This window comes from Dipodomys ordii, unplaced genomic scaffold (genome assembly GCF_000151885.1).
Source record: "Dipodomys ordii isolate 6190 unplaced genomic scaffold, Dord_2.0 Scaffold2, whole genome shotgun sequence".
Lineage (NCBI taxonomy): Eukaryota > Metazoa > Chordata > Mammalia > Rodentia > Heteromyidae > Dipodomys > Dipodomys ordii.
In genome coordinates, this window is record NW_012267218.1 from 21,766,721 (window position 1) to 21,778,995 (window position 12,275).

Here is a 12,275-nt window from a genome sequence, read left to right on the forward strand (position 1 = left end):
TTATCTAACCCCAAATGTCAATAGTGCCCAACTTGAGAAACCTGATCTAGAGTAATGAACAACAACAAAAAAAACAACCCAAGAAACTTTTTTTTTTACCATAAGTATCAACATATAGGGAAAAAAACACATGGGTTCAGTATAATCCATCCACTTTGAGTCTTGAAAATGTATCATCAAAGACAAAGATAGGAGTGGGGCAAGGAACTACTGCTCTATAACTAAATGTAGCATCACATTAGGTTAAGGGGGGAAAACAATCAGACAGCTAATAGCTATCTGTGGTAACCAGCCTCCAACCTGTAGTTATTTTACACATTAGTACAGTCCTTCTAACATGGTGCCAAGGGACAGAAGTAACTGTATGAAACTTCTTAAACTTGGTGATTCAAGACTATGGCTTCCACTTTGTACTCACCACCCCGCACACAGCTCTCACATTACTCCCTCAAGAAGAGCCAATTACCATGTCTTGAGAACACCGACAGTGCTGTAGAGGGGCCTAAATGAAGACGAGTTGAAAATTGAGATTCTCAGCCCTACAACCTTGTGAGGAAATAAGATCTACCAACAGCAGTTTGAGTTATCTTGGAACAGTCTTCAACATCAGCTGAGCTTGGAGAAGACTACAGCTCCTTATCCCTTACCCTCAACAGTGGGACTGTAACTATATTATAGATCGTAAGGACCACCCAGCTAAACCACTCCTAGACACCTAAACTCAAGAAACAGAAGATAATAAATAGGTCCTGTTTAGAGTAATGACACCTTAGAGCAAGAGTTTCTCAGCAACAGGTAATACAGTATCTTTCAGAACTCTTTTCTGAAAATACTAACTTTCCTGCCCAGGCTAGCTTTGAAACGCAATCCTCAGATCTCAGCCTCCTGAGTAGCTAGGATTACAGGTGTGAGCCACCGGCACCCGGCTGTAACTTCTAGTTTCAACAAGACAAATCTCTCCAAATTCTGACAGCTGGAAGAAAAGGAAAGCTCCTCAGTTCCTCCTCTGACCTGAGTGTTAGCTAATCATTTTTCACTCCAAACCACAAGAGACAATGTACATTTAGAATTGAGTACGAATAGTTTATTCCGGCTAAATTACAATAAAGAGGCAAAGAATTTACTTATCACTTCTAATCAAAAGTTGGTATTAGAAAGCAACTACCCTGGTTTGTTTCCCTTCCCATGCAAAATTATACTAACCAAGGAGTTTAATAAGAGGTGTCTTTTACATCTATTTATATATCTATATCTATCAAGGAGTATTGACACATCTGAATCCTAGTATTCAAGAGACTGAAGCAGGAAAATTATAACTTGAAGGCCAGCCTGCTACACAGCAAGACCCTGTCTAAATAAATAAATACATACATACAAACATACTTATATACATACATGTAACAAAATGAAAAATTGTTTAGAATTCAGAAAAACAAAAAGTAATATGCCATGCCTAAATTTACTACCTAAAGACATCTCTGCTCTTACTATTTGTTTTCCCAATCTTTTGCTAGGTATAGGTAGAATCTTTGTAACCATATATAATCAAAGTTCTACATATGACCAAGTGGTCATTCAGAGAACTTTCTCCTTCAATTCCAAAATCACTTACATATGGTAAAAGAACAAATAATTAAGAAATTACCTTTTTTAGTTTCACTCAGATGGTGCCATGAACAGAGGTAGCAACTTCTCCAGTTTACAGGTTCAACAATGTGACTATTGCAGCCAGGTATACTTTACCAAGATCCAGATCTTCTTCAGGTCTCTGACACCGAACTGAGGACTAAGCTCAGAGAAGTCCACCCATCCTTGTAAGACTAACCTATTCTTGGAGCTAATGATCATTTACCTCGAAGTACATGAGCACATATTCTGAGCCCTGCATCCCTGAGAATATCTTTGCCTCTGCACATGAAGTATATCTTACCCCATGTAAAATTCAGGATGAGGGGGGAAGCAATCCTCAAATGTAACCCCTCACCCTTAATACTGTAAAAATGGATGCCAAACCTGTTCCAACCTGACCATCCCTTCTAATATTTAAGTACTTGGGTGTTCTCTTTCATGCTCACTTGCTCTCCTTCTCTCTCTCTCTTTCTTCTCTCTCTCCCTCTCTCTCTCTCTCTCCTATTTTCTTTAGTTTTACCTTTTTAAATTCTGCTTTTCCAATACTTTGGCTTCTTCTTTGGGACATTTACTTACAAACTGGGCCTCTAGTCTCTGTCCTCTAGACCTAATTTTCTCTCCCACTTGTTTCCTCTCTGCCTTTTGGAACAGCTTCCAAATTTCTCCATATCATCAACCAAGTCCCTTCCTACAGAAGGAATTGTCCTGTTTTATTATTATAATTACATCTTAACTTTTTTTATAAATTTTCTTTCTTGAACTTTCAATCCTCCTGCTCTAGACAACCAAGTGCTGGGAGTCAGTCATACCACCATGACTAGCTATCTTTTTATATCCTGGTGACAATTCCTAAAATACACTTTTTGTTTCCAGTGGCAATCAACTTAAGTTTGTTCTTCCTCCCAACTTTCAGAATACATTCCCTTCTACTTAGTTTGCAAAATGTGTTGGGGTCTCTTGTTCATATTTGCCAACAGAAAGAGTACATAGGTTAATTACCTTTGGTTATATTCTCAATGGGTAGCATGGCCTTCTCAGAGCTTCAACTGGCCAAAAGGACATGCAGAGCCATAATGTAATTGTCAATATTACTGGCAGGCTTTTATCTCATATAGGTTTATGAGGCTGAGATCAGATCATCCCCTAATCCTCATGACCTGATTTTGACCTCATTCTTGGGATCCATAGTAAATACAGACATATAAAACAGTACCATCTATTGGTCATACCAATAGTAAGATTCATTCTACTTCTCAGGACTCAATATCCCCTAACTGCCTCCTATACCCAAACACAAACATACACCCAAAAACTACCATCCCCTCTCTAGTCAAGAATATATTAGAAATCACAGCCTCCACATACAAAGTAAAAGATAGAACAATATTCTACAGAGAGTGCAGCTTGAACTACTCAATTTTCTGACTGAGGCAAACCTTATATTTCTGAAGGAAAGACTGCCTGTGGAGAAAAGACACGACATTCTATCTGGGTCCTAGGTGTTTCCTTTAGAGCCACAGAATAGTTGTAATGTTTCTTTCAAGAGGAAGACTACTGCGGGGTACTGTGGCTTACAACTATAACCCCAGCTACTCAGGAGGGTGAGATCTGAGGATGTAGATTTGAAGCCAGTTCAGTCAGACAAATCCAAGAAATTCTTATTCCAATTTATCAGCAAAAAAACAGAAGTAGAGATGTGACTCAAGTAGTAGAGTGTCAGCCATGAGCAGAAAAAGTTGAGTGAAAGCATAAGGCCTATGGTTCAAGCCAAAAAGAGAAAGAGGAAATTTTAAGTGGTGGACCTTTTTTGCAAGAGGGACTTAAATATCATATCCATCACTCAGTGTTCTTAAGGATAAACAAGCAGAATTTGGAATAAATCTATTAAAAGCACCCTATGCTACCTCACAATGCTCTCAAATGAATACTACAAACTGCAATAACAGTGAATACACTCTGAGTCAACAACTCTATTTACAGAATAGAAAATAGGACATCACCAACCTACCACATATATTCTTTTTCACAGCTCTAGTAACCCCTGATTAATGACCTCCACTTGCAAAGGAGGCTACTTACCTTAACCATGAAATAATGAATGTTATTGATCCAACAAGCTACTGTTATAGAATGTTATTGATTACCCAATCTTTGGTTAAAATGGTCCTCATTTAGCAATTTCACTGTCACAAACACCTGGAGCAAGCACACTCATAATTAAAGAGTTTGGGGGAGTTAGAGTGAGAGGTGATGGACAGAGATCTCAGCATTCTCCCATTTATTCTTGCTTCTGAGCTATTATTTGTGTCAGAAGGGACATTGATTTTCTATAAAAATAAGAAAACAAGAGGCACCAAGGGGCCGCAGAAGGTCAGCCTGGGCTGGAAAAGGAGGGGGGAAGTTTAGCACTCTATCTCTGTCACTTGCCTTCCAAGAGAAGGGAACATTTTCCTTCCTCTGAGATCAGCCTCTAATACATCACCTTAGGAAGGCTCCTACATGTGACTTCAGGCCCAACATCCAACCAATTCACTTACAGAAGAAAAAAACCCTGAACTATATTTAAAGAGAATAATTTTTTAGTGAATAGAGTTATGCACCTAATTAATAGCAGCTAGCTAGTGAGAAAAATTTGAATAAATTTTCTAACAAAAATTAATTTTGCAAGAGTTGTCACATACAAAGAAAAAGATTAAAATAAAAGTTTGATCTTTATGTAGATATTTTTAAAAACTACTGTATCATACCCACTTTTGGTTCTTCAGAAATCATGAGGGATTGGTTGGTAAAGAATTAAAGGAAGAGGAAGTGGCGCTGTGGCTCAAGTGGTAGAACATTAGCCTTGAGCTGAAGAGCTCAGAAACAGCGCCCATGCCCAGAGTTCAAGCCCCATGACCAACAACAACAACAACAAAGAAAAGAATTAAAGAACAGAAACAGAAAACACAAAGACATTCATGTGTTTTTGTTTTGTTTTAAAGAAATCCTATCCACTGACTAGGCTAAGCAATAATCAAATTCCGATCTTTTTTTCTTTTCTTTCCTTCCTTCCTTCCTCTTTTCCTTTTGCTAGTGGTAGGGTTTGAACTCAGGGACTTATATTTGTTCAGCTTACTTGCTTGAGTAAAGCACGACTACTTAAGCCACACCTCCAACCTGGCTTTGTTTGTTGGTGGTGGTGGTCTAGCTTCAAACTGCCATTCTTTAGATCTCAGCCTCTTGAGTAGCTAGGATTACCAACATGAGCCACAAGTATCTGACTCATATATTTTAATATGATTTGTGATTCGGATAATCCTCAAATTACTGATAAAAAGTAAAATTCAACACTGTGATCTGTATGTAAATAAATTAAAATAACCAAGAGGATTCTTGAGAATGCTGATGGAGTAGTTCAAGTGGTAGAGCACATTATGTAACAAGCATAAGGCCAAGGGCCCAAATTCAAAACACACCACAGAGAGAGAAAGAAAGAAAGAGGGAGAGAGAGGATTCTTGAAAGGAATTCCTTTAATACAGAGAGGAAAAAAGGTAGAAAATTTTGCCAGAATCAACTCAAGAGGGAATAATATCCAAATCACAAACTGTTATCTATTTATACTCTACTGATAGCTCCATTTATAAGTTTAATAGTTGAGAACAGGGCTGTGCAAGTACCTCAGTGGTAAAGAACTTGCCTAGCATAAACAAAGTTTAAGGGTTAATCTGTAGCCCTAAGGACTAAAAAGAAAAAAAAGAAAGAAAGAAAAGTGGGTGTGGTATAAACCCAGCACTCGGAAGGCTGAGGCCAATGGAACAAGTGTTCAAAGCCACAGCTAGATGCAGGTGGCTCACACCTGTAATCCTAACTACTCAGGCTGACATCTGAGGATTGCAGTTTGAAGCTAGTCCAGGCAAGAAAGTCTGAGACTCTATCTCCAATTAACCACCAGAAAACAGAAGTGGCTCTGTGGCTCAAAGTGGTAGAGTGCTAGCCTTGAGCAAACGAGCTCCTAGACAACATGTAGGCCAAGTTCAAGCCCCATGACGGACCAAAAAAAAAAAAAAGTGGAGGCTTATAAACCTACACAGGTTATCCTGTTATTGGCATAGCCTCACCTCAGAGTGCCTAACACTTAGTCTTTGCTCTTAAGACAAACAATAGGAAGTCCTAAGAAAAGTCATACATTCTATAGTTGTAAAAAAAGAAAAAGAAAAAAAGAAGTTAAGACAGAAAAGGGTCATGGAAAAGCATAAGCAACAAAACACAGTAAAATATTATCTTTGAAATCAGGTTTGAGACTCAATGTGATCACGGGATAACCTTGGGAAAACTGTCTAAATTCTCTTAACTTCAATTTCCTCATATAAAATACAAATAGTGGAACTGAAAATATTAAATAAGAGTAGTCATTAAATAAGATACAGTGCCTACCACATATATACTAACCTCACACAGTACTTAACAAACACCAACCACTATTAAAACTAATACAATGGTCTCAACTAGAAATACTCAAAATCCATTTGCAGGCTGTCTCTGGAGGCATTTAGGTTGAAACAATGAAAAGGAACAAATAGAGAGGCTGAATAGCCTGTAGTGAAAGGGTAAAAGCGGCTTACCAAAATGGTTTATTTACAAACTGCCAGACCTGGCAACTATGCATTTTTTTTCCTGGTTCTAAAGAACAGCATCGTAGGTAAGAATGAACTACATAACATAAACAGCAGCAAACTGTTTCTTAAAATAAAATTCTTTGTTTTGCATATGAGGTACATATTTAGGTCATTTTTAGAATCACACTGTTCCTATTATACATAGTGTTCCTGACACAGGGAAATTAGATTCTTGCAGAGGTTGACTACTGGGTAACTAAAGGCAGGCTACTAAAGTAATACTAAAGTGAATGCTTTGGAATAAAGTGGGACCCATTACAAGACTATGGATTTTCATGTTGGTATACAGGAAAACTTTTGACCTAGGAAGGGAGATCTCACCATTCTGACATGTTCTCATCAGAGCCCTGTTTCTGTTCATCAGCTTCACACTCCATCCTTTCTTTTCTTCCTGTTTTGCTTAGGAAAGTCCTACTTTCTGCTGATTCACACAACCCGTGGCTTGATGAGGTCCAGGGAGTATTCTCCTTCCAGCGGGACAGGCGCTGCTTCTTAGCAGACTTGAACCTGCAGCCTCTCTCATAGCTCCAATCTGACACCTTCAACTTCTGCTGAAGGCTGGCAGCTACTTCTGATGTCACTCGCTTCACCTTCCGCCGGCGTCTGAGTGGTCGACAAGGTGCATTTTCAGTAAAGGAGTCAGATTCATGCCAAGAATGTTGCTTACTCTTAACTAGGGCATTGAGAGCTGGGTGTCGTTTGGCCACCATGGTATCATCTGAGTCACTGAAATTGGTGGCTGGGGCCACTTCTCGACAGTCCTTGATAGTCTCATCCAGACTTGACTCCGAGGCCTCACTGTAGCAGCAGGTATGCTCTGCCAGGTGAGTAAAGTCAGACCTGCGTTTCCGGCCTCGGCGCTTTCGAAGCTGCCGCCTCTGTTGCCGGGGACTCAGGGTCATCTCCTCCCACAGCTCACCAAGCTTATGCTGCTCAGATGTCTGCTCCAAGGCTGAAGCTAGATCATGTACCAGCTCATCCATGAGGCCACATCTGCCAAAAAGTAAAAAGGGAAAGTTCATAAGTGAAAAAGAAAACAAGAAGAGGATCTGCTGTTCTCCAATAATTTTATAGAGCAATCATGGCTTTGCACAATCCTCCCAGTCTACAGAAAATAGACACCTTTCATCTGACTACAATTAACACACTGTTCCTACCACCTATGTTCTCTTAAGCCACTAAAAATAGGATCTGGCTGAAGTCAACATGCCCTGAAGTACACAAAGTCAACCCCTTAATAGATAACAACTACTACTGTATCAGCAAAAACAAACTCAAGGGAATTTTCCAATTAAACTTGTCATTGAATTAGCTGATGATAAAATCCAAAAAGATTAGTAAATGCTCAGAGAAGAAGAGAAAATCACACAGCTCTAAAACCATAGGAGCGCTGGGATAACAGGGTGGGACTCAGTCACACTACAGTATTGACAATGGATGAAGGACTGCTCTGTTGTCCAGGCTAGCTAGTGAAAATAAATATATATGGCAGAGAACAGAAAGAGAACTTAGTGATAAACTTTGGGGAGGTTGGCTTTAAGTATTACTGACCTAAGTTCTTCCATGACCCAAGTTTGTATACAGGAAAAAAAAAAAAAAAGCCAAAGTTTGATAACATCCTAGTAGCAACTGTCATCTGAAAGTTACTAGAATTCAAACCTTACAGAATGTCATTTATGTTTCAATAACTGGCAATTTTTAGTCTCTTTTCTTCATTCTGATCATCCTAATTATGTGCTTTAGGGTCTCACAATCACATAAAAATAGAATATAATGACAGGGACATGGGAAGTCTAAGATTTCTGGCTAACTGCTTTCTAAAATGTCCTAATCATTTCCTTTAAAAATCTCTCTAGGCAAACTAGAACATTCTCCTCAAACTATTACATTTCAGAGGCAAACCTTTCAAGGAATAAGAATAGTAAAGGTAATTTTCAAGATAAGTAAGATAGTCTTACAACTAACAAAATATACACTAATTAGTACTTTTTTCCAAAACTCTGTTGAAACTATTTATGATCATAGTGAGAGCTTAAAGCTGTATGTGACACTTAATATAGTTCACATGTAAAAGTTTTTTTTCATGTGTGCGGTACTGGGGGTTGAACACAGGGCCTTACACCCTGCTTGTGTGCTCATGGCTGAGCCATGCCTCCAGTCTGGTTTTACTAGTTAACTGGAGATGCAGACTCCAGACCTTTTGAATCCTCCGGGTCTTGTCCTCTGGAACCAGGTGTGAACCACTGGCACTCTGTACAAAAGGAGTTTCTGAAACTTTCCCGCCTTGTTCCTATGTCACTCAATTCAAAGACAGACAAGTCCTCTGGTTTATATATCACACTTGTGGACACACCGAGCTCCAAAACTGCCACCCAAACAAAACTTCTCATAATGTAAACACACACACACACACACCACACATATGCCACAACCCTTTAAGCTGTTTAAGTAGTAGTTTAAAGTGTCACGGTTGGGGTTTGGAATCAGCTATCCTTAGACCAAAATAAACAAGTGGGAGCAGTAAGTCTAAGCCTCACTACTCCCTAATAAAGAAATGCTTTTAAAAAACTCGGGCAGAACTGCACAAACTTTTAACGTCGAAGGAGGTCAGCAAGCAAATCGACTGGTTGTGCAGAATCTTTTCTGGTCTCAAAGACTGCAATTCGAAGAGGAGTGACAGGCGAACCCCGGGGCCTTCCGCACCTCCAGGCTCGCTGGGGGCACCGAGTGGAACCGCGGGCGCGGGCACGCCCCCCCCACTCCCCTCTCCCACCCCTTCCACCCCGGGGCCGAGAGGTACGGCTAAGTCACTCCTGGGAAGCAAGTTCAGAAACTCCGACGCGGGGTCGGAGCTGGGGAGTCGGGGCGCAATTGCTCTTCGGGCAGAAACCGCCAGAAATCAAGTCCCGGCAACATGGCCACGTTAGGAGAAAAACGGTGTCGCGAAAGACTTCATCTGCCCAGCCCTGGCCGGGCCGCTCCCCGAGGGCCAGGAGGACCTCGGCTCGGGCCCCCAAGCCCTCCCGCGGCCGCCAGCCAGAAGGACGGAGAGACGAGCAGACGAGGGACCGTTGGCCCCGGGGCGACATCACCGCCCGGGAGGAGGGACCGGCCCTGAAACGCAAGGCCTCGCCACGCTCGCCCCTCCCGCCCGCCGCCGCGGCCTCGCCGCCCCCGGGGCCGCCCAGCCTCAGCCCACGGCCCCGATACCCTCTGCCACAGGCCTGGGACCCCGGCCACCTCAACGCACTCCTCCCCCTCACCCGCTGCCGCCGCCAGCTCCGAAGGGCGCCGCTTTTTGGGCAGAGTCTCCCCGCCGGAGTTTCTCTCTCTGACCTCATTTCCGGTCTGGGCCGGAGGGGCGGGGCGTTGATGGAGTGGGCGGGGCTGGGTGAGTAAACGTGAGGCCCGCCCACACCCAGCGCTTCCGCCCCGCAGCACACACACTTCCGCCCCCATGGTGGGCGGAGCCACGGGGAAATAAGGAAAGGCTCCCGGGCAAGGCAGCAGGCGGGCGTGCCTGTGGGTGGACGCTGAAGCTGCCGCTGCGGGAGGGCCTTTCTGGGGAGCTTTTAATAAAAGTTGAACCATTGGAAGTAGGGGTGATTTAAAGGATCAGTGTCAGGTCACCTCCATGAAGATTTTCCCTCGCTTGCCCACTTGCTAGAATCTTCATTCCTGCGTTTTCTTCAGCTTGGAATTAGAGGCAGTTATGTGTGAGTTTTCCTCCCCAAAGTAATCACTCATCAGCAAATATTTACGGTGCTTATCCCCGACATAAGAATATGCACATAAAACAGGCTTTCTCCACTGCCCCAGAGGGACAAGTAATGAAGGCCTAAAGTAATGAAGCCAGATCACTTACCTTCTCTGCCTGGTGGAAGTGTTTTGTTTTCGGACTTAATAGGAAATGAAGAAAAGCAAGTAATAGTGAAGCTCAGAGGTCTAGGCCAAGACTCTTTACAATGCAACTCATTGGAGAACATGGAGAGCAGTGGCAAAAGAGTATCTGGACCTAATTTTGCTGGCGACCAGAAGCAGGCAATAGCGGGGAAAATGAGCTTTCATGAAGCACCACAGCACCAGGAAAGACCTGCCCCAGAAATGCACAGAAGATTAAGTTCGGTGCTAACATGAAATACAGCCATGTATTGCTTCACAAGAAGGATGTATTCTGTGAACTGTGGTTAAGCAATTTCATGTCACCATTGTGTCTGGACACAAACCAAGTGGGTACTGGGTGATCACTCCATGTGACCCCACGACTCAAGCAAGAGATGTAAACAGTAGATGTACAAGGCTGCTGCCAGTGTCACTGGGCATACCATTTGACATAAACTTTGTTCTAAATAGAAAGAGTATACTATATGGTAACAACAAAAGATACAGGAAACATAGTTATTTACTGTCATTTCAAGAATTGTCTTCTATATAAAACTGGATGTGATATACTTTCATATGACTAGCATAACCTCAAACACATGAATAATCTGTTGCACTACATCTTTATGATGTCAACAGCACAAAGGATTTTTCAACTTCATTTAATCTTATGGCTACAACCTTATATAGGCCTCATTGTGGGCCAAAACATCATTTTTGTGTGTGTGCCAACACTAGGGCTTGTACTCAGGACCTCAAGATCTAGCTCAGCATTTTCCAGCTCACACTTTACCACTTGAATCACATCTCCAGTTCTGGCTTTTTTGTTGGTTAACTGAAGATAAAAGTATCTTATATTTGTTTGCCCAGGCTGGTTCTGAGCCAAAATCCTCAGATCTCAGCCTCCTGAATGCTAGGATTAGAGGGGTGAGACACTGGCAACTGGCTCAAAACATCATTTTGTGGTACATGACTATAATGGTCTTTAGCATCATTTTGAGCCCTCAATAGTTATCATACACTATTCTAAATATTAACATGGATTAACTGATTAATCTACAGAAAAATCCTATGACTAGATAATATTAATAAATCGTTTATTACGTAGGTAAGAAACTAAGGTACAGAAGGATTAATTAGCCTACTAAGAAATAAAACTAGTGTTGGGCACTGGCAGCTCACACCTGTAATCCTAGCTACTCAAGAGGCTGAGATATGAGGATCAAGGTTCAAAGACAGCCCGGCCAGGAAAGTCTGTGAGACTCTTATCTCTAATTAACCACGGGAACACCAGAAATGTCACTGTGGCTCAAGTGGTAGAGCACTTACCTTGAGCTGAAGAGTTGAGGGCCAGAGTTCAAGTCCTACAACCAACAAAAGAAAGAAAGAAGGGGGGGGAAGAAAGGAGGGAAGAAAGGAAGGAAGAAAACTAGTTAGCATTTAATCAGGCAGAGTGATCGAGGAGCCATACATTCTCTGAAAACTATTGCTAAAGATTGAGAGCATATGCCTAGCATCTTGCATAGCACACATAGGTGATATTTATTGTTATGCATATACTATTATGCAAAGAAAGCCATACCATGTATTTACTGGTAAGCCCATTTCACTAATTATCAATCCTTTAATAAAATGCTATCATTCTTATACAGATGCAGAAACTGAAGCTCAGAAATGTTAAATAGGGTCATACAACAACAGGTGACAACTTAACTATTATCTGAACTAGGCCTCTGATTACAGAAGCTACTCTGTACTACATGTTTTTCTCTTCATTGAGGAGGTATTTGGCAGGAGTTTCCTGCATTAACATCCATTCGTTAACTCAGTTAAGACATATATGTTCAATACCTGCCATGTTTTAAGATACAAAAGATGCATCCACAAACAAATACACAAAAGTCCCTGACTTTCCAATTCTGTTTATTTTTTTTGGGGGGGGGGATCCAGTCGTGGGCCTGAACTCTGGGCCTGGGCGCTGTCCCTCAGCTCTTCAGCTCAAGGCTAACGCTCTACCACTTGAGCCACAGTGCCACTTCCAGCTTTTTTCTTTTTGCTTATGTGGTGCTGAGGAATCAAACCCAGGGCCTCATACATGCAAGGCAAGC

General features: G+C 41.7%; 1 protein-coding gene across 1 annotated transcript in view; it reads right to left on the reverse strand.

The window, feature by feature from the left end:
* Gpatch2l (G patch domain containing 2-like) overlaps nt 1-9,631 on the reverse strand; it is a 46,913-nt gene extending 37,282 nt beyond the window's left edge. Inside the window, 3 exon segments of the mRNA XM_013016721.1 lie at nt 6,607-6,613; nt 6,615-7,278; nt 9,549-9,631. Of these exon segments, the coding sequence (XP_012872175.1) occupies nt 6,607-6,613; nt 6,615-7,268 (661 nt within the window). The 5' untranslated portion in view covers nt 7,269-7,278; nt 9,549-9,631.
* Between the last annotated feature and the right edge of the window lie 2,644 nt (nt 9,632-12,275).